Source organism: Oncorhynchus masou, chromosome 20, assembly GCF_036934945.1.
Source record: "Oncorhynchus masou masou isolate Uvic2021 chromosome 20, UVic_Omas_1.1, whole genome shotgun sequence".
NCBI lineage: Eukaryota > Metazoa > Chordata > Actinopteri > Salmoniformes > Salmonidae > Oncorhynchus > Oncorhynchus masou.
This window is the reverse complement of record NC_088231.1, coordinates 21204148-21227468: the sequence shown is the minus strand read 5'-3', so window position 1 is coordinate 21227468 and position 23321 is coordinate 21204148. Positions and strand designations below refer to the sequence as shown.

Here is a 23321-nt window from a genome sequence, read left to right as displayed (position 1 = left end):
AGGCTGGGTAGCTGTGTCTGTACTGTCTCAGTGTCTAGTAGCAGGCTGGGTAGCTGTGTCTGTACTGTCTCAGTGTCTAGTAGCAGGCTGGGTAGCTGTGTCTGTACTGTCTCAGTGTCTAGTAGCAGGCTGGGTAGCTGTGTCTGTACTGTCTCAGTGTCTAGTAGCAGGCTGGGTAGCCGTGTCTGTACTGTCTCAGTGTCTAGTAGCAGGCTGGGTAGCTGTGTCTGTACTGTCTCAGTGTCTAGTAGCAGGCTGGGTAGCTGTGTCTGTACTGTGTCTACTGTCTCAGTGTCTAGTAGCAGGCTGGGTAGCTGTGTCTGTACTGTCTCAGTGTCTAGTAGCAGGCTGGGTAGCTGTGTCTGTACTGTCTCAGTGTGTCTAGTAGCAGGCTGGGTAGCTGTGTCTGTACTGTCTCAGTGTCTAGTAGCAGGCTGGGTAGCTGTGTCTGTACTGTCTCAGTGTCTAGTAGCAGGCTGGGTAGCTGTGTCTGTACTGTCTCAGTGTCTAGTAGCAGGCTGGGTAGCTGTGTCTGTACTGTCTCAGTGTCTAGTAGCAGGCTGGGTAGCTGTGTCTGTACTGTCTCAGTGTCTAGTAGCAGGCTGGGTAGCTGTGTCTGTACTGTCTCAGTGTCTAGTAGCAGGCTGGGTAGCTGTGTCTGTACTGTCTCAGTGTCTAGTAGCAGGCTGGGTAGCTGTGTCTGTACTGTCTCAGTGTCTAGTAGCAGGCTGGGTAGCTGTGTCTGTACTGTCTCAGTGTCTAGTAGCAGGCTGGGTAGCTGTGTCTGTACTGTCTCAGTGTCTAGTAGCAGGCTGGGTAGCTGTGTCTGTACTGTCTCAGTGTCTAGTAGCAGGCTGGGTAGCTGTGTCTGTACTGTCTCAGTGTCTAGTAGCAGGCTGGGTAGCTGTGTCTGTACTGTCTCAGTGTCTAGTAGCAGGCTGGGTAGCTGTGTCTGTACTGTCTCAGTGTCTAGTAGCAGGCTGGTCTCAGTGTCTAGCTGTGTCTGTACTGTCTCAGTGTCTAGTAGCAGGCTGGGTAGCTGTGTCTGTACTGTCTCAGTGTCTAGTAGCAGGCTGGGTGGGTAGCTGTGTCTGTACTGTCTCAGTGTCTAGTAGCAGGCTGGGTAGCTGTGTCTGTACTGTCTCAGTGTCTAGTAGCAGGCTGGGTAGCTGTGTCTGTACTGTCTCAGTGTCTAGTAGCAGGCTGGGTAGCTGTGTCTGTACTGTCTCAGTGTCTAGTAGCAGGCTGGGTAGCTGTGTCTGTACTGTCTCAGTGTCTAGTAGCAGGCTGGGTAGCTGTGTCTGTACTGTCTCAGTGTCTAGTAGCAGGCTGGGTAGCTGTGTCTGTACTGTCTCAGTGTCTAGTAGCAGGCTGGGTAGCTGTGTCTGTACTGTCTCAGTGTCTAGTAGCAGGCTGGGTAGCTGTGTCTGTACTGTCTCAGTGTCTAGTAGCAGGCTGGGTAGCTGTGTCTGTCTCAGTGTCTGTCTCAGTGTCTAGTCTCAGTGTCAGGCTGGGTAGCTGTGTCTGTACTGTCTCAGTGTCTAGTAGCAGGCTGGGTAGCTGTGTCTGTACTGTCTCAGTGTCTGTAGCAGGCTGGGTAGCTGTGTCTGTACTGTCTCAGTGTCTAGTAGCAGGCTGGGTAGCTGTGTCTGTACTGTCTCAGTGTCTAGTAGCAGGCTGGGTAGCTGTGTCTGTACTGTCTCAGTGTCTAGTAGCAGGCTGGGTAGCTGTGTCTGTACTGTCTCAGTGTCTAGTAGCAGGCTGGGTAGCTGTGTCTGTACTGTCTCAGTGTCTAGTAGCAGGCTGGGTAGCTGTGTCTGTACTGTCTCAGTGTCTAGTAGCAGGCTGGGTAGCTGTGTCTGTACTGTCTCAGTGTCTAGTAGCAGGCTGGGTAGCTGTGTCTGTACTGTCTCAGTGTCTAGTAGCAGGCTGGGTAGCTGTGTCTGTACTGTCTCAGTGTCTAGTAGCAGGCAGGCTGGGTAGCTGTGTCTGTACTGTCTCAGTGTCTAGTAGCAGGCTGGGTAGCTGTGTCTGTACTGTCTCAGTGTCTAGTAGCAGGCTGGGTAGCTGTGTCTGTACTGTCTCAGTGTCTAGTAGCAGGCTGGGTAGCTGTGTCTGTACTGTCTCAGTGTCTAGTAGCAGGCTGGGTAGCTGTGTCTGTACTGTCTCAGTGTCTAGTAGCAGGCTGGGTAGCTGTGTCTGTACTGTCTCAGTGTCTAGTAGCAGGCTGGGTAGCTGTGTCTGTACTGTCTCAGTGTCTAGTAGCAGGCTGGGTAGCTGTGTCTGTACTGTCTCAGTGTCTAGTAGCAGGCTGGGTAGCTGTGTCTGTACTGTCTCAGTGTCTAGTAGCAGGCTGGGTAGCTGTGTCTGTACTGTCTCAGTGTCTAGTAGCAGGCTGGGTAGCTGTGTCTGTACTGTCTCAGTGTCTAGTAGCAGGCTGGGTAGCTCAGTGTCTGTACTGTCTCAGTGTCTAGTAGCAGGCTGGGTAGCTGTGTCTGTACTGTCTCAGTGTCTAGTAGCAGGCTGGGTAGCCGTGTCTGTACTGTCTCAGTGTCTAGTAGCAGGCTGGGTAGCTGTGTCTGTACTGTCTCAGTGTCTAGTAGCAGGCTGGGTAGCTGTGTCTGTACTGTCTCAGTGTCTAGTAGCAGGCTGGGTAGCTGTGTCTGTACTGTCTCAGTGTCTAGTAGCAGGCTGGGTAGCTGTGTCTGTACTGTCTCAGTGTCTAGTAGCAGGCTGGGTAGCTGTGTCTGTACTGTCTCAGTGTCTAGTAGCAGGCTGGGTAGCTGTGTCTGTACTGTCTCAGTGTCTAGTAGCAGGCTGGGTAGCTGTGTCTGTACTGTCTCAGTGTCTAGTAGCAGGCTGGGTAGCTGTGTCTGTACTGTCTCAGTGTCTAGTAGCAGGCTGGGTAGCTGTGTCTGTACTGTCTCAGTGTCTAGTAGCAGGCTGGGTAGCTGTGTCTGTACTGTCTGTCAGTGTCTGTGTCTGTACTGTCTCAGTGTCTAGTAGCAGGCTGGGTAGCTGTGTCTGTACTGTCTCAGTGTCTAGTAGCAGGCTGGGTAGCTGTGTCTGTACTGTCTCAGTGTCTAGGCTGGGTAGCAGTCTCAGTGTCTGGGCTGGGTAGCTGTGTCTGTACTGTCTGTCAGTGTGGGTAGCTACTGTCTCAGTGTCTAGGGCTGGGTAGCTGTGTCTGTACTGTCTCAGTGTCTAGTAGCAGGCTGGGTAGCTGTGTCTGTACTGTCTCAGTGTCTAGTAGCAGGCTGGGTAGCTGTGTCTGTACTGTCTCAGTGTCTAGTAGCAGGCTGGGTAGCTGTGTCTGTACTGTCTCAGTGTCTAGTAGCAGGCTGGGTAGCTGTGTCTGTACTGTCTCAGTGTCTAGTAGCAGGCTGGGTAGCTGTGTCTGTACTGTCTCAGTGTCTAGTAGCAGGCTGGGTAGCTGTGTCTGTACTGTCTCAGTGTCTAGTAGCAGGCTGGGTAGCTGTGTCTGTACTGTCTCAGTGTCTAGTAGCAGGCTGGGTAGCTGTGTCTGTACTGTCTCAGTGTCTAGTAGCAGGCTGGGTAGCTGTGTCTGTACTGTCTCAGTGTCTAGTAGCAGGCTGGGTAGCTGTGTCTGTACTGTCTCAGTGTCTAGTAGCAGGCTGGGTAGCTGTGTCTGTACTGTCTCAGTGTCTAGTAGCAGGCTGGGTAGCTGTGTCTGTACTGTCTCAGTGTCTAGTAGCAGGCTGGGTAGCTGTGTCTGTACTGTCTCAGTGTCTAGTAGCAGGCTGGGTAGCTGTGTCTGTACTGTCTCAGTGTCTAGTAGCAGGCTGGGTAGCTGTGTCTGTACTGTCTCAGTGTCTAGTAGCAGGCTGGGTAGCTGTGTCTGTACTGTGTCTGTACTGTACTGTCTCAGTGTCTAGTAGCAGGCTGGGTAGCTGTGTCTGTACTGTCTCAGTGTCTAGTAGCAGGCTGGGTAGCTGTGTCTGTACTGTCTCAGTGTCTAGTAGCAGGCTGGGTAGCTGTGTCTGTACTGTCTCAGTGTCTAGTAGCAGGCTGGGTAGCTGTGTCTGTACTGTCTCAGTGTCTAGTAGCAGGCTGGGTAGCTGTGTCTGTACTGTCTCAGTGTCTAGTAGCAGGCTGGGTAGCTGTGTCTGTACTGTCTCAGTGTCTAGTAGCAGGCTGGGTAGCTGTGTCTGTACTGTCTCAGTGTCTAGTAGCAGGCTGGGTAGCTGTGTCTGTACTGTCTCAGTGTCTAGTAGCAGGCTGGGTAGCTGTGTCTGTACTGTCTCAGTGTCTAGTAGCAGGCTGGGTAGCTGTGTCTGTACTGTCTCAGTGTCTAGTAGCAGGCTGGGTAGCTGTGTCTGTACTGTCTCAGTGTCTAGTAGCAGGCTGGGTAGCTGTGTCTGTACTGTCTCAGTGTCTAGTAGCAGGCTGGGTAGCTGTGTCTGTACTGTCTCAGTGTCTAGTAGCAGGCTGGGTAGCTGTGTCTGTACTGTCTCAGTGTCTGTGTCTGTAGTAGCAGGCTGGGTAGCTGTGTCTGTACTGTCTCAGTGTCTAGTAGCAGGCTGGGTAGCTGTGTCTGTACTGTCTCAGTGTCTAGTAGCAGGCTGGGTAGCTGTGTCTGTACTGTCTCAGTGTCTAGTAGCAGGCTGGGTAGCTGTGTCTGTACTGTCTCAGTGTCTGGGTAGCTGTGTCTGTAGTCTCAGTGTCTGGTAGCAGGCTGGGTAGCTGTGTCTGTACTGTCTCAGTGTCTAGTAGCAGGCTGGGTGTAGTCTCAGTGTCTGTACTGTCTGTGTCTGTACTGTCTCAGTGTCTAGTAGCTGGGTAGCTGTGTCTGTACTGTCTCAGTGTCTAGCTGTGTGTGTACTGTCTCAGTGTCTAGTAGCAGGCTGGGTAGCTGTGTCTGTACTGTCTCAGTGTCTAGTAGCAGGCTGGGTAGCTGTGTCTGTACTGTCTCAGTGTCTAGTAGCAGGCTGGGTAGCTGTGTCTGTACTGTCTCAGTGTCTAGTAGCAGGCTGGGTAGCTGTGTCTGTACTGTCTCAGTGTCTAGTAGCAGGCTGGGTAGCTGTGTCTGTACTGTCTCAGTGTCTAGTAGCAGGCTGAGTAGCTGTGTCTGTACTGTCTCAGTGTCTAGTAGCAGGCTGGGTAGCTGTGTCTGTACTGTCTCAGTGTCTAGTAGCAGGCTGGGTAGCTGTGTCTGTACTGTCTCAGTGTCTAGTAGCAGGCTGGGTAGCTGTGTCTGTACTGTCTGTTATATTATGTTGGGATGATAAATGATCAGTACGTACGTGGGAGGGCAGTGCAGAGAGTTTGGGGTTTGCTCCGTGCCCCGTCTCCCTTGGCGGTGTACGCCCCCACAGACACAGAGTAGGCAGTATCAGCCTGGAGTTCCCCTAGAACCAACTCCTACAGAACACATAGAACGTAGAACCCATCAGTATTACAGAACCACCTCCTATAGATGATAGAACTCATCAGTATTACAGAACCACCTCCTATAGATGATAGAACTCATCAATATTACAGAACCACCTCCTACAGATTGTAGAACTCATTAGTATTACAGAACCACCTCCTATAGATGATAGAACTCATCAGTATTACAGAACCACCTCCTATAGATGATAGAACTCATCAGTATTACAGAACCACCTCCTATAGATGATAGAACTCATCAGTATTACAGAACCACCTCCTATAGATGATAGAACTCATCAGTATTACAGAACCACCTCCTATAGATGATAGAACTCATCAGTATTACAGAACCACCTCTTATAGATTATAGAACTCATCAGTATTACAGAACCACCTCCTATAGATGATAGAACTCATCAGTATTACAGAACCACCTCCTATAGATTATAGAACTCATCAGTATTACAGAACCACCTCCTATAGATGATAGAACTCATCAGTATTACAGAACCACCTCCTATAGATTATAGAACTCATCAGTATTACAGAACCACCTCCTACAGATTATAGAACTCATCAGCAACATGGGCCTGTACAGTATCATCTCCATTCTACTCCATTCCATAGTTCCATTCTACTCCATTACATAGTTCCATTCTACTCCATTCCATAGTTCCATTCTACTCCATTCCATAGTTCCATTCTACTCCATTACATAGTTCCATTCTACTCCATTCCATAGTTCCATTCTACTCCATTCCATAGTTCCATTCTACTCCATTCCATAGTTCCATTCTACTCCATTCCATAGTTCCATTCCTTAATTCCATTCTACTCCATTCCATAGTTCCATTCTACTCCATTCCATAGTTCCATTCTACTCCATTCCATAGTTCCATTCTACTCCATTCCATAGTTCCATTCTACTCCATTCCATAGTTCCATTCTACTCCATTCCATAGTTCCATTCTACTCCATTCCATAGTTCCATTCTACTCCATTCCATAGTTCCATTCTACTCCATTCCATAGTTCCATTCTACTCCATTCCATAGTTCCATTCTACTCCATTACATAGTTCCATTCTACTTCATTCCATAGTTCCATTCTACTCCATTCCATAGTTCCATTCTACTTCATTACATAGTTCCATTCTACTCCATTCCATAGTTCCATTCTAGGCTGTGTCCCATTCCATCCTTTTGTCTACTAGCCCATGGGACCTAAACACAGGTCAAGACAACAGCATACATGAATCCTTTTTTAGATACCAGATCACAGATATACTTACATATTCTGCTGATTCATTGTATTCCCACTAAACGACAGAACGAAGCAGGGAGCAAAGAGGAGGGAGAAAAAAAGGGATTTTTTACATTAGTCTCATATTTTATAATATATTGTAAAGTATATAATGTATATTATTCTTAAAAAATATTTATAATTCTGAACAATCAGTCTCTCTCCAGTAGGGTTTTCAGATACATCTAAATGTTCCATTCTATTTCAACATTTCATTCTATTTCAACATTTCATTCTATTTCAACATTCCATTCTATTATATTCCAAAATTCCATTCTATTTCAACATTTCATTCTATTTCAATATTCCATTCTATCTCAACATTTATTTCTAATCCAACATTTAATTATATTCCAACATTCCATTATATTTCAACATTCCATTCTAATCCAACATTCCATTCTATTTCAACATTCCATTCTATTCCAACATTCCATTCTATTTCAACATTCCATTCTAATACAACATTCCCATTATATTCCAACATTCAATTCTATTCCAACATTCCAACATTCCATTCTATTTCAACATTCCATTATATTTCAACATTCCATTCTAATCCAACATTCCATTATATTCCAACATTCCATTCTATTCCAACATTCCATTATATTCCAACATTCCATTCTATTTCAACATTCCATTCTAATCCAACATTCCATTATATTCCAACATTCCATTCTATTCCAACATTCCATTCTAATCCACCATTCCATTTTATTTCAACATTCCATTCTCTCTCAACATTCCATTCTAATCCAACAATCCATTATATTCCAACATTCCATTCTATTTCAACATTCCATTCTAATCCAACATTCCATTATATTCCAACATTCCATTCTATTCCAACATTTCATTCTATTTCAACATTCCATTCTCTCTCAACATTCCATTCTAATCCAACATTCCATTCTATTCCAACATTCCATTCTATTCCAACATTCCATTCTAATCCAACATTCCATTCTAGTCTTCCATTCTATTCTAACATTCCATTCTATATCAACGTTCCATTCTATATCAACATTCCATTCTATATAAACGTTCTATTCTATATCAACATTCCATTCTATATCAACATTCCATTCTATATCAACGTTCCATTCTATATCAACGTTCCATTCTATATCAACATTCCATTCTATATCAACGTTCCATTCTATATCAACGTTCCATTCTATATCAACGTTCCATTCTATATCAATATTCTACTCAACCTGTCTGAGTTGTCTTCCATTGTTACCTGTGAGTCGTCTAGGAGTATATCTTTGATGAGATTGGGTCCAGCGGGTTCTCCATAGTTCATCTTCATGTAGTGGACCTGGTAACCTCTGACCTGACCATGTTGGCGCTCCACGGCTGGTGCCCGCCACACCACCCTGACTGCTGAGGAGTTCACTGCCTCCGACGCCACGTCGCGCGGAGGACCACTGGGAACTGGAAATGCATTGTAGGATAGGTCGAGGTCAAGGGTCAGGGTTCAAAAGTTGTGGTGGCTCTTAGATGGTTTAGATACTCCGGGGTAGGTGAGCGTTTGGAGGTAGGATAGGTTGGTGGGTTGAAAGCTTTTTGGGGTTCTGTTCAAAATGTCGATAAATATATAGGAGATGAAAGCACCAAAAAGCACCTAAAGACGGCCTGAAAAACTGGCCTGACATTCAGAGAGCGAGAGTGAATGGAAAATAGAGAGGGGAGGTCAGACGATACAAGGAATCCTAAGTGGCTGTGCTTCCCAGAACATCACATAACCTCAGTTATACAGAGGAAGGTACAATACAAACACATACCAAGAAAAAGGCTCAGCTCTGTAGAGGTAAAGTTAACTTCAGCATGACGAGTCAGGGTTGAAAGGAAAGACTGAGGGCGAGGTGGAATCACCCTCACCCCCCCCCCCCCTTTTACAGAGATGGTTTAAGCCATAGGGTTCAGCAGCAGTTCACAGGGGCATGGTTAATGGAGCGTACTATTATTCCCCTCATGTAGGGGTATTTAGTGACACATCCGCAGGGCTGTCTATTATTGTTCAAAAGGGCATTGTCAGTGGGATACACCGTATCAACCCCCCTCTGGTACAGGGAGAGAAGAGAGAAGAAAAAAGGCAGGATTGTAGAATGAAATGACTGTGTAGAAGTATAGCCAGGGAGGTTTCTTTCTTAGAATGAAGGTCAAGGAGAAAACACAGCTAGGGTTGCTGGGAATAGGATGCCGTTTGGGATGCACCCTACCGGCTAGAGGTTCTCAGGTGGTGGCATTGTTAGTGGGGCGAACCATTTTCACCAAGGATAGGGGTGTTTAGTACCAACAGGCAGGGGAAAGGTTTGGGACATACCATCTTCTTCGGTGCGTACTAGTAGTTGTAGACTCTCTGGTCCTTCTCCGGCTTCCGTCAGGGCCCTGACCGTGATTCCATACTCGGTCCATTTCTCCAGGTTTTCCAGAAGGTACGGAGAGCTTCCCGGTGGAATTCGGCTGACTTGCTGGGAAGTCCTGTTGTCCCGTTCCGTGACAGAATACTGGATGGAATATCCCGTTATGATTCCGTTCTGGAATTCCGCCAGGGGCGGAGCCCAACTTACCAGGATGCTGGTGGAGTTGGGGCTGGAGCATGTGACTTCCTGCGGAGGGGCCGAGGGTTCTGATTGGCCAGGTTTGAGGAAGTACGGGTTGTTTGGTGGATGTGATTGGTTGGTGAGGTAGTGAGGTGTTGAGTGGAAGATGGTGACAGAACCAACAGACGAGACAGAAAAGAAAAAAAAGGGGACAAAAAAAAACACAAAATGAAAATAAAAGTCTAGAACCGATGTTTTCTAGAAAGACAAAAGACCAGAAGACAAGCACAGGTGCAAAACGCCAAATCTAGGGTTGCAAGATGTAGGTAACTTGTCCCAAAATGTCCAGGTATTCCAGAAATCCTGGTTTGGGGAAAATTTGGGAAAGTTATCGTAATTTAACACCCCCTCTATTCAAAATGTGTTTCGATAGAAAATGTTGTCAACGGAAAAGAAATGAAGAAGAAAGACGAGTTATAAAGGAGGAAACAACAGAAAGGACACTGGACTGAGTCTCTGGGACAACGTGTAACACGGAACCTACCTTGACTTGGGTCTCACTCCAACCCATTCTATCAGTCTCAGTGCTTCTCCCCAGTCTGATTCACTTCCCATCTCTACTTAGTGCCTTGTGATCACCTCACCTTCAACTGTAGCCCTAACTGACTGATCCACTTCACATCTCTACCTGCTGAACTACTTAGTGCCTTGTGATCACCTCACCTTCAACTGTAGCCCTAACTGACTGATCCACTTCCCATCTCTACCTGCTGAACTACTTAGTGCCTTGTGATCACCTCACCTTCAACTGTAGCCCTAACTGACTGATCCACTTCCCATCTCTACCTGCTGAACTACTTAGTGCCTTGTGATCACCTCACCTTCAACTGTAGCCCTAACTGACTGATCCACTTCCCATCTCTACCTGCTGAACTACTTAGTGCCTTGTGATCACCTCACCTTCAACTGTAGCCCTAACTGACTGATCCACTTCACATCTCTACCTGCTGAACTACTTAGTGCCTTGTGATCACCTCACCTTCAACTGTAGCCCTAACTGACTGATCCACTTCACATCTCTACCTGCTGAACTACTTAGTGCCTTGTGATCACCTCACCTTCAACTGTAGCCCTAACTGACTGATCCACTTCACATCTCTACCTGCTGAACTACTTAGTGCCTTGTGATCACCTCACCTTCAACTGTAGCCCTAACTGACTGATCCACTTCACATCTCTACCTGCTGAACTACTTAGTGCCTTGTGATCACCTCACCTTCAACTGTAGCCCTAACTGACTGATCCACTTCACATCTCTACCTGCTGAACTACTTAGTGCCTTGTGATCACCTCACCTTCAACTGTAGCCTTTACTGACTGATCCACTTCCCATCTCTACCTGCTGAACTACTTAGTGCCTTGTGATCACCTCACCTTCAACTGTAGCCCTAACTGACTGATCCACTTCACATCTCTACCTGCTGAACTACTTAGTGCCTTGTGATCACCTCACCTTCAACTGTAGCCCTAACTGACTGATCCACTTCCCATCTCTACCTGCTGAACTACTTAGTGCCTTGTGATCACCTCACCTTCAACTGTAGCCCTAACTGACTGATCCACTTCACATCTCTACCTGCTGAACTACTTAGTGCCTTGTGATCACCTCACCTTCAACTGTAGCCCTAACTGACTGATCCACTTCCCATCTCTACCTGCTGAACTACTTAGTGCCTTGTGATCACCTCACCTTCAACTGTAGCCCTAACTGACTGATCCACTTCACATCTCTACCTGCTGAACTACTTAGTGCCTTGTGATCACCTCACCTTCAACTGTAGCCCTAACTGACTGATCCACTTCACATCTCTACCTGCTGAACTACTTAGTGCCTTGTGATCACCTCACCTTCAACTGTAGCCCTAACTGACTGATCCACTTCACATCTCTACCTGCTGAACTACTTAGTGCCTTGTGATCACCTCACCTTCAACTGTAGCCCTAACTGACTGATCCACTTCCCATCTCTACCTGCTGAACTACTTAGTGCCTTGTGATCACCTCACCTTCAACTGTAGCCCTAACTGACTGATCCACTTCCCATCTCTACCTGCTGAACTACTTAGTGCCTTGTGATCACCTCACCTTCAACTGTAGCCCTAACTGACTGATCCACTTCACATCTCTACCTGCTGAACTACTTAGTGCCTTGTGATCACCTCACCTTCAACTGTAGCCCTAACTGACTGATCCACTTCACATCTCTACCTGCTGAACTACTTAGTGCCTTGTGATCACCTCACCTTCAACTGTAGCCCTAACTGACTGATCCACTTCACATCTCTACCTGCTGAACTACTTAGTGCCTTGTGATCACCTCACCTTCAACTGTAGCCTTTACTGACTGATCCACTTCCCATCTCTACCTGCTGAACTACTTAGTGCCTTGTGATCACCTCACCTTCAACTGTAGCCCTAACTGACTGATCCACTTCACATCTCTACCTGCTGAACTACTTAGTGCCTTGTGATCACCTCACCTTCAACTGTAGCCCTAACTGACTGATCCACTTCCCATCTCTACCTGCTGAACTACTTAGTGCCTTGTGATCACCTCACCTTCAACTGTAGCCCTAACTGACTGATCCACTTCCCATCTCTACCTGCTGAACTACTTAGTGCCTTGTGATCACCTCACCTTCAACTGTAGCCCTAACTGACTGATCCACTTCACATCTCTACCTGCTGAACTACTTAGTGCCTTGTGATCACCTCACCTTCAACTGTAGCCTTTACTGTCTGATCCACTTCCCATCTCTACCTGCTGAACTACTTAGTGCCTTGTGATCACCTCACCTTCAACTGTAGCCCTAACTGACTGATCCACTTCACATCTCTACCTGCTGAACTACTTAGTGCCTTGTGATCACCTCACCTTCAACTGTAGCCCTAACTGACTGATCCACTTCACATCTCTACCTGCTGAACTACTTAGTGCCTTGTGATCACCTCACCTTCAACTGTAGCCCTAACTGACTGATCCACTTCCCATCTCTACCTGCTGAACTACTTAGTGCCTTGTGATCACCTCACCTTCAACTGTAGCCCTAACTGACTGATCCACTTCACATCTCTACCTGCTGAACTACTTAGTGCCTTGTGATCACCTCACCTTCAACTGTAGCCCTGACTGACTGATCCACTTCCCATCTCTACCTGCTGAACTACTTAGTGCCTTGTGATCACCTCACCTTCAACTGTAGCCCTAACTGACTGATCCACTTCACATCTCTACCTGCTGAACTACTTAGTGCCTTGTGATCACCTCACCTTCAACTGTAGCCCTAACTGACTGATCCACTTCCCATCTCTACCTGCTGAACTACTTAGTGCCTTGTGATCACCTCACCTTCAACTGTAGCCCTAACTGACTGATCCACTTCCCATCTCTACCTGCTGAACTACTTAGTGCCTTGTGATCACCTCACCTTCAACTGTAGCCTTTACTGTCTGATCCACTTCCCATCTCTACCTGCTGAACTACTTAGTGCCTTGTGATCACCTCACCTTCAACTGTAGCCTTTACTGTCTGATCCACTTCCCATCTCTACCTGCTGAACTACTTAGTGCCTTGTGATCACCTCACCTTCAACTGTAGCCCTAACTGACTGATCCACTTCACATCTCTACCTGCTGAACTACTTAGTGCCTTGTGATCACCTCACCTTCAACTGTAGCCCTAACTGACTGATCCACTTCCCATCTCTACCTGCTGAACTACTTAGTGCCTTGTGATCACCTCACCTTCAACTGTAGCCCTAACTGACTGATCCACTTCACATCTCTACCTGCTGAACTACTTAGTGCCTTGTGATCACCTCACCTTCAACTGTAGCCCTAACTGACGGATCCACTTCACATCTCTACCTGCTGAACTACTTAGTGCCTTGTGATCACCTCACCTTCAACTGTAGCCCTAACTGACTGATCCACTTCACATCTCTACCTGCTGAACTACTTAGTGCCTTGTGATCACCTCACCTTCAACTGTAGCCCTAACTGACTGATCCACTTCCCATCTCTACCTGCTGAACTACTTAGTGCCTTGTGATCACCTCACCTTCAACTGTAGCCCTAACTGACTGACAGACTTCAGACTCATGGAAGTTTGAAAAAAACAAACAAAGATATACATCTAAAGAATAAATTGTAAATATTTACCTGTTGTTTCACGGTATAAAGTCATTTTATTCTGTTGATCTTATTCTCCACGAAACGTATCTTGTGATTCCATGACATATGAGGTCTGTTTAATCCAGATTATAACTCTGGTCCTCAGAGTATCTGATAGATGACATTAGAGGTCGGTTTAATCCAGATTCTACCTTTGGTCCCTATAGTATCTGATAGATGACATAATGAGTTCTGTTTAATCCAGATTCTACCTCTGGTCCTCAGAGTATCTGATAGATGACATTAGAGGTCGGTTTAATCCAGATTCTACCTTTGGTCCCTATAGTATCTGATAGATGACATATGAGGTCTGTTTAATCCAGATTATAACTCTGGCCTCATAGTATCTGATAGATGACATAATGGGTTGTGTTTAATCCAGATTATACCTCTGGTCCCTATAGTATCTGATAGATGACATAATGGGTTGTGTTTAATCCAGATTCTACCTCTGGTCCCTATAGTATCTGATAGATGACATAATGAGTTCTGTTTAATCCAGATTCTACCTCTGGTCCCTATAGTATCTGATAGATGGCATTAGAGGTCGGTTTAATCCAGATTACACCTCTGGTCCCTATAGTATCTGATAGATGACATAATGAGTTGTGTTTAATCCAGATTATACCTCTGGTCCCTATAGTATCTGATAGATGACATAACGGGTTGTGTTTAATCTAGATTTTAGCTCTGTTCCTCATAGTATCTGATAGATGACATAATGAGTTGTGTTTAATCCAGATTATAACTCTGGCCTCATAGTATCTGATAGATGACATAATGAGTTGTGTTTAATCCAGATTCTGCCTCTGGTCCCTATAGTGTCTGATAGATGACATAATGAGTTGTGTTTAATCCAGATTATAACTCTGGCCTCATAGTATCTGATAGATGACATATGAGGTCTGTTTAATCCAGATTATAACTCTGGCCTCATAGTATCTGATAGATGACATAACGGGTTGTGTTTAATCCAGATTCTGCCTCTGGTAGAGCAGCACCAGCAGTCGTAGTAGTGTAGATAGGGACATACGTGTCTGTGGTGTATCTGTGGTAACCTCGTTGGTATACGCTCCGATGCCGTGTTTGCTACGTGCTGCCAGCTGGAAGGTGTAGGAGGAGAATGGCTTCAAATTCTTTATAAGGTAGGAGGAGGCGGGGTCAAAATTCAGCTTCTTCTAGAGAGAGAGAGAGAAAAAGAGAGAGAGAGAGATGGAGGAGAGAGAGATGGAGGAGAGAAAGAGAGAAAAAGAGAGAGAAAGAGAGAGATGGAGGAGAGAGAGAGAGAGCGAGAGAGAGAGGAGAGAGAGAGATGGAGGAGAGAGAGAGAGAGAGAGAGAGAGAGAGAGAGAGAGAGAGAGAGATATGGAGGAGAGAGAGACAGACGAAGGAGAGAAAGAGAGAAAAAGAGAGAGAGAGAGGAGAGAGAGAGATATGGAGGAGAGAGAGACAGATGAAGGAGAGAAAGAGAGAAAAAGAGAGAGAAAGAGAGAGATGGAGGAGAGAGAGAGAGAGAGAGAGAGAGATGGAGATAGTTAAGGTTATGGTTAAGGTGGAAGGTGTAGCAGGTAGACAGTGGTTTAAGGTGGAAGCTGTAAGAGGTATACAGAGGGATAAGGGGTCAACATCAAAAGTAACAGTCAGTATCTGGTGTGGCCACCAGCTGCATTAAGTACTGCAGTGCATCTCCTCCTCATGGGCTGCACCAGATTTGCCAGTTCTTGCTGTGAGATGTTACCCCACTCTTCCACCAAGGCACCTGCAAGTTCCCGGACATTTCTGGGGGGAATGGTCAAGCCCTCACCCTCTGATCCAACAGGTCCCAGACGTGCTCAATGGGATTGAGATCCGGGCTCTTCGCTGGCCATGGCAGAACACTGACATTCCTGTCTTGCAGGAAATCATGCACAGAAGGAGCAGTGTGGCTGATGGCATTGTCATGTTGGAAGGTCATGTCAGGATGAGCCTGCAGGAAGGGTACCACATGAGGGAGGAGGATGTCTTCCCTGTAACGCACAGTGTTGAGATTGCCTGCAATGACAACAAGCTCAGTCCGATGATGCTGTGACACACCGCCCCAGACCATGACAGACCCTCCACCTCCAAATCGATCTGCTCCAGAGTACTGGCCTCGATGTGACGCTCATTCCTTCGATGATAAATGCGAATCCGACTATCACCCCGTGAAGAACACTTTTTGCCAGTCCTGTCTGGTCCAGCGACGGTGGGTTTGTACCCATAGGCGACGTTGTTGCCGGTGATGTCTGGTGAGGACCTGCCTTACAACAGACCTACAAGCCCTCTGTCCAGCTTCTCAGCCTATTGCAGACAGTCTGAGCACTGATGGAGGGCTTGTGTGTTCCTGGTGTGATACATCCTGTACCTGTCCGCAGGTGTGATGTTCGGATGTACCGATCCTGTGCAGGTGTTGTTACACATGGTCTGCCACCGCGAGGACGATCAGCTGTCCATCCTGTCTCCCTGTAGCGCTGTCTTAGGCGTCTCACAATACGAACATTGCAATGTATTGCCCTGGCCACATCTGCAGTCCTCATGCCTCCTTGCAGTATGCCTAAGGCACGTTCACACAGATGAGCAGGGACCCTGGGCATCTTTCTCTTGGCGTTTTTCAGAGTCAGTAGAAAGGCCTCTTTAGTGTCCTAAGTTTTCATAACTGTGACCTTAATTGCCTACCGTCTGTAAGCTGTTAGGGTCTTAACGACCGTTCCACAGGTGCATGTTCATGAATTGTTTATGGTTCATTGAACAAGCATTGGAAACAGTGTTTAAACCCTTTACAGTGAAGATCTTGGGATTGGGATATTGGGATTTTTACAAATTATCTTTGAAAGACAGGGTCCTGAAAAAGGGACATTTCTTTTTTTGCTGAGTTTATAAATCACCACAGAAAGGTCCCAATGGATTGTAAAGATGAAAGCATATTGAGACTTTGTGAAAAGCAACTGAGTTCTATGGGTTTAAGAAACGGGGGTTTAACTAATCTACAGATATATCTCTTACCTCTTCGTTGTCACCAGACCTCCTATACACCAGTTCATATCCAGTGATCAGGTTTTCAGGCCCACTCTGTGGAGGAGCCACCCATGACAGCAATATACTGGTCTCCGACTTGGCCTCTCCTTTGAAGTCTGATGGCTGGGACGGAACTGGGAGAGAGAGAGGAGAGACTACATTACCCACAATGCACTGCTGGAGAGAGTGGGACTGCGTTACCCACAATACACTACGGGTGAGAGAGGGACTCCATTACCCACCATACACTACTGGTGAGAGAGGGACTGCATTACCCATAATACACTACGGGTGAAAGAGGGACTACATTACCCACCATACACTACTGGTGAGAGAGGGACTGCATTACCCACAATGCACCACTGGTGAGAGAGGGACTACATTACCCACAATGCACTGCTGGAGATAGAGGGACTGCGTTGCCCACAATACACCACTGGAGAGAGAGGGACTACATTACCCACAATACACCATCGTATCAAATACAAAAAAATACAACTTTATTTAAAGTGTATTTAACACAACAAACTTTACAGTAAAAAAGTCTAATGAAATAAGTAAATGCACACAGGAAGCAATGAATGATGGGTAAAAGAACAGAAACCCTGTAGAGTGAAGGACTATGTCAGGAACCCTGTAGAGTGAAGGACTACAGTATGTCAGGAACCCTGTAGAGTGAAGGACTACAGTATGTCAGGAACCCTGTAGAGTGAAGGACTACAGTATGTCAGGAACCCTGTAGAGTGAAGGACTACAGTATGTCAGAAACCCTGTAGAGTGAAGGACTACAGTATGTCAGGAACCCTGTAGAGTGAAGGACTACAGTTTGTCAGGAACCCTGTAGAGTGAAGGACTACAGTATGTCAGGAACCCTGTAGAGTGAAGGACTACAGTATGTCAGGAACCCTGTAGAGTGAAGGACTACAGTATGTCAGGAACCCTGTAGAGTGAAGGACTACAGTATGTCAGGAACCCTGTAGAGTGAAGGACTACAGTATGTCAGGAACCCTGTAGAGTGAAGGACTACAGTATGTCAGGAACCCTGTAGAGTGAAGGACTATATGTCAGGAACCCTGTAGAGTGAAGGACTACAGTATGTCAGGAACCCTGTAGAGTGAAGGACGAACCCTGTAGAGTGAAGGACTACAGTATGTCAGGAACCCTGTAGAGTGAAGGACTACAGTATGTCAGGAACCCTGTAGAGTGAAGGACTGAAGTATGTCAGGAACCCTGTAGAGTGAAGGACTACAGTATGTCAGGAACCCTGTAGAGTGAAGGACTACAGTATGTCAGGAACCCTGTAGAGTGAAGGACTACAGTATGTCAGGAACCCTGTAGAGTGAAGGACTACAGTATGTCAGGAACCCTGTAGAGTGAAGGACTACAGTATGTCAGGAACCCTGTAGAGTGAAGGACTACAGTATGTCAGGAACCCTGTAGAGTGAAGGACTACAGTATGTCAGGAACCCTGTAGAGTGAAGGACTACAGTATGTCAGGAACCCTGTAGAGTGAAGGACTACAGTATGTCAGGAACCCTGTAGAGTGAAGGACTACAGTATGTCAGGAACCCTGTAGAGTGAAGGACTACAGTATGTCAGAACCCTGTAGAGTGAAGGACTACAGTATGTCAGGAACCCTGTAGAGTGAAGGACTACAGTATGTCAGAAACCCTGTAGAGTGAAGGACTACAGTATGTCAGAAACCCTGTAGAGTGAAGGACTACAGTATGTCAGGAACCCTGTAGAGTGAAGGACTACAGTATGTCAGGAACCCTGTAGAGTGAAGGACTACAGTATGTCAGGAACCCTGTAGAGTGAAGGACTACAGTATGTCAGAAACCCTGTAGAGTGAAGGACTACAGTATGTCAGGAACCCTGTAGAGTGAAGGACTACAGTATGTCAGGAACCCTGTAGAGTGAAGGACTACAGTATGTCAGGAACCCTGTAGAGTGAAGGACTACAGTATGTCAGGAACCCTGTAGAGTGAAGGACTACAGTATGTCAGGAACCCTGTAGAGTGAAGGACTACAGTATGTCAGGAACCCTGTAGAGTGAAGGACTACAGTATGTCAGGAACCCTGTAGAGTGAAGGACTACAGTATGTCAGGAACCCTGTAGAGTGAAGGACTACAGTATGTCAGGAACCCTGTAGAGTGAAGGACTACAGTATGTCAGGAACCCTGTAGAGTGAAGGACTACAGTATGTCAGGAACCCTGTAGAGTGAAGGACTACAGTATGTCAGAACCCTGTAGAGTGAAGGACTACAGTATGTCAGAAACCCTGTAGAGTGAAGGACTACAGTATGTCAGGAACCCTGTAGAGTGAAGGACTACAGTATGTCAGGAACCCTGTAGAGTGAAGGACTACAGTATGTCAGGAACCCCTACAGTATGTCAGGAACCCTGTAGAGTGAAGGACTACAGTATGTCAGAAACCCTGTAGAGTGAAGGACTACAGTATGTCAGGAACCCTGTAGAGTGAAGGACTACAGTATGTCAGGAACCCTGTAGAGTGAAGGACTACAGTATGTCAGGAACCCTGTAGAGTGAAGGACTACAGTATGTCAGGAACCCTGTAGAGTGAAGGACTACATTATGTCAGAAACCCTGTAGAGTGAAGGACTACAGTATGTCAGGAACCCTGTAGAGTGAAGGACTACAGTATGTCAGGAACCCTGTAGAGTGAAGGACTACAGTATGTCAGGAACCCTGTAGAGTGAAGGACTACAGTATGTCAGAAACCCTGTAGAGTGAAGGACTAGAAACCCTGTAGAGTGAAGGACTATCAATGTCAAAACCCTGTAGAGTGAAGGACTACAGTATGTCAGAACCCTGTAGAGTGAAGGACTACAGTATGTCAGGAACCCTGTAGAGTGAAGGACTACAGTATGTCAGGAACCCTGTAGAGTGAAGGACTACAGTATGTCAGGCCCTGTAGAGGTGAAGGACTACAGTATGTCAGAAACCCTGTAGAGTGAAGGACTACAGTATGTCAGAAACCCTGTAGAGTGAAGGACTACAGTATGTCAGAAACCCTGTAGAGTGAAGGACTACAGTATGTCAGACCCTGTAAAGGATCAGCTTCTCCCACTGGAGAGTGAAGGACTACAGTATGTCAGGAACCCTGTAGAGTGAAGGACTACAGTATGTCAGAAACCCTGTAGAGTGAAGGACTACAGTATGTCAGAAACCCTGTAGAGTGAAGGACTACAGTATGTCAGGAACCCTGTAGAGTGAAGGACTACAGTATGTCAGAAACCCTGTAGAGTGAAGGACTACAGTATGTCAGAAACCCTGTAGAGTGAAGATGTCACCCTGTAGAGAAACTAGAGTAAGGACTACAGTCAGGAACCCTGTAGAGTGAAGGACTACAGTATGTCAGAAACCCTGTAGAGTGAAGGACTACAGTATGTCAGGAACCCTGTAGAGTGAAGGACTACAGTATGTCAGAAACCCTGTAGAGTGAAGGACTACAGTATGTCAGAAACCCTGTAGAGTGAAGGACTACAGTATGTCAGGAACCCTGTAGAGTGAAGGACTACAGTATGTCAGAAACCCTGTGGAGTGGAGGACTACAGTATGTCAGAAACCCTGTAGAGTGAGGACTACAGTATGTCAGGAACCCTGTAGAGTGAAGGACTACAGTATGTCAGAAACCCTGTAGAGTGAAGGACTACAGTATGTCAGAACCCTGTAGAGTGAAGGACTACATATGTCAGAACCCTGTAGAGTGAAGGACTACAGTATGTCAGAAACCCTGTAGAGTGAAGGACTACAGTATGTCAGAAACCCTGTAGAGTGAAGGACTACAGTATCCACCCTGTAGAGTGAAGGACTATATAAACCCTGTGGTGGTACTCAGAATACCCTCTGACCTGGACCAATGACAAACAAGCCCTGAATTCCAGTGAAGGCTAGATTATTCAACCCTGTAGAGTCTGTTTAGGACTGTCAGTATGTCAGGAACCCTGTGTGGCCAGGTGAAGGATGTATGTCAGGGGTCAGAATCAAACTGTATTTGAAAGATTCACTTGCAAAACACAACCCTTACGACCATCACTTCATTGACTTGCAACAGATGCAACACCCTGGATCCAACCCGGACAACACTCAAGACCTGTACCTCCAGTCTTGGCTATGATCTGCAGGTCCTGGGAGAGAGGTCCTGGAGCAGAGGTGAAGGCCAGGAAAGATGTAAAGGTCTTACATTCAGACTCTGGATGGTGAAGGACAACACCATCAGCTTTCCCACTGGAAAGTGTGGAGAGAGAGAAGAGGAGGAGGGTGGAAAGAGAGAGAGCTATAAAAACATGAAGGGTAGCAGACACATTATGAACCAGGAAACAACATGAAGATAGCAGACACATTATGAACCAGGAAACAACATGAAGATAGCAGACACATTATGAACCAGGAAACAACATGAAGATAGCAGACACATTATGAACCAGGAAACAACGTGAAGATAGCAGACACATTATGAACCAGGAAACAACATGAAGATAGCAGACACATTATGAACCAGGAAACAACATGAAGATAGCAGACACATTATGAACCAGGAAACAACATGAAGATAGCAGACACATTATGAACCAGGAAAAAACATGAAGATAGCAGACACATTATGGTCCATCCAGGGAAAGCTGTGAAGGTACTCAGCAGACACCTTATGAACCAGGAAACAACAAAAAGATAGCAGACACATTATGAACCAGGAAACAACATGAAGATAGCAGTGTGTATGAACCAGGTCAAACAAACTTTATTTAAAGATAGCAAACACATTATGAACCAGGAAACACATGAAGATAAAACACATTAAACCAGGTAAACATCTGAAGATAGTAGGATTATGAACCAGGAAATCCTCATGAAGATGCAGACAAGCTCCCTAAAATGAACCCTGACAAACAAAAAGAGACAAGGATAGCTAGACAAATGTATGAACCAAAAACATGAAGATAGCAGACACATTATGAACCAGGAAACAACATGAAGATAGCAGACACATTATGAACCAGGAAACAACATGAAGATAGCAGACACATTATGAACCAGGAAACAACATGAAGATAGCAGACACATTATGAACCAGGAAACAACATGAAACAACATGAAGATAGCAGACACATTATGAACCAGGAAACAACATGAAGATAGCAGACACATTATGAACCAGGAAACAACATGAAGATAGCAGACACATTATGAACCAGGAAAAACATGAAGATAACCTGTCATGGGGGTTATGAACCAGGAAACAACATGAAGATAGCAGACACATTATGAACCAGGAAACAACATAGAAGATAGCAGACACACTGAACCAGGAAACAACATGAAGATAGCAGACACATTATGAACCAGGAAACAACATGAAGATAGCAGACACATTATGAACCAGGAAACATCATGAAGATAGCAGAACATTATGAACCAGGAAACCTGTCATGGGGATTAGCAGACACATTATGAACCAGGAAAAACATGAAGATAGCAGACACATTATGAACCAGGAAACAACATGAAGATAGATCAACACATTATGAACCAGGAAACAACATGAAGATAGCAGACACATCTATGAACCAGGAAACATATGAACCCAGGAAACAACATGAAGATAGCAGACACATTATGAACCAGGAAACAACATGAAGATAGCAGACACATTATGAACCAGGAACAACATGTCCTAACCTGTCATGGGGGTTAGGGAGAGGACTGATCTACTAACCTCTACTAACCTGTCATGGGGGTTAGGAGAGGACTGATCTACTACTAACCTGTCATGGGGGTTAGGGAGAGGACTGATCTACTAACCTCTACTAACCTGTCATGGGGGTTAGGGAGAGGACTGATCTACTAACCTCTACTAACCTGTCATGGGGGTTAGGGAGAGGACTGATCTACTAACCTCTACTAACCTGTCATGGGGGTTAGGGAGAGGACTGATCTACTAACCTCTACTAACCTGTCATGGGGGTTAGGGAGAGGACTGATCTACTAACCTGTCATGGGGGTTAGGGAGAGGACTGATCTACTAACCTCTACTAACCTGTCATGGGGGTTAGGGAGAGGACTGATCTACTAACCTCTACTAACCTGTCATGGGGGTTAGGGAGAGGACTGATCTACTAACCTCTACTAACCTGTCATGGGGGTTAGGAGAGGACTGATCTACTAACCTGTCATGGGGGTTAGGGAGAGGACTGATCTACTAACCTGTCATGGGGGTTAGGGAGAGGACTGATCTACTAACCTCTACTAACCTGTCATGGGGGTTAGGGAGAGGACTGATCTACTAACCTCTACTAACCTGTCATGGGGGTTAGGGAGAGGACTGATCTACTAACCTCTACTAACCTGTCATGGGGGTTAGGGAGAGGACTGATCTACTAACCTCTACTAACCTGTCATGGGGGTTAGGGAGAGGACTGATCTACTAACCTCTACTAACCTGTCATGGGGGTTAGGGAGAGGACTGATCTACTAACCTCATACTAACCTGTCATGGGGGTTAGGGAGAGGACTGATCTACTAACCTCTACTAACCTGTCATGGGGGTTAGGGAGAGGACTGATCTACTAACCTCTACTAACCTGTCATGGGGGTTAGGGAGAGGACTGATCTACTAATCTGATGGGGTTAGATCAGGACTGATCTAACACTACCTGTCATGGGGGTTAGGGAGAGGACTGATCTACTAACCTCTACTAACCTGTCATGGGGGTTAGATCAACCTCCTCTACTAACCTGTTGTGGGTTAGGGATCTGGCTCTGTCATGGGGGAATACAGAGAAT

At 46.1% G+C, this 23321-nt stretch overlaps 1 protein-coding gene across 1 annotated transcript in view; it reads right to left on the bottom strand.

The window, feature by feature from the left end:
• Nucleotides 1-23321, bottom strand: part of LOC135506583 (receptor-type tyrosine-protein phosphatase delta-like) — a 354431-nt gene that overhangs the window by 135519 nt on the left and 195591 nt on the right. The window contains exons 13-19 of the mRNA XM_064925920.1: nt 20638-20730; nt 16502-16647; nt 14514-14658; nt 9028-9333; nt 7942-8135; nt 6685-6711; nt 5265-5382 (exon numbers count right to left, since the gene is read on the bottom strand). Coding sequence (XP_064781992.1) covers nt 5265-5382; nt 6685-6711; nt 7942-8135; nt 9028-9333; nt 14514-14658; nt 16502-16647; nt 20638-20730 — 1029 coding nt within the window. The remainder of the gene's footprint in view (nt 1-5264; nt 5383-6684; nt 6712-7941; nt 8136-9027; nt 9334-14513; nt 14659-16501; nt 16648-20637; nt 20731-23321) is intronic.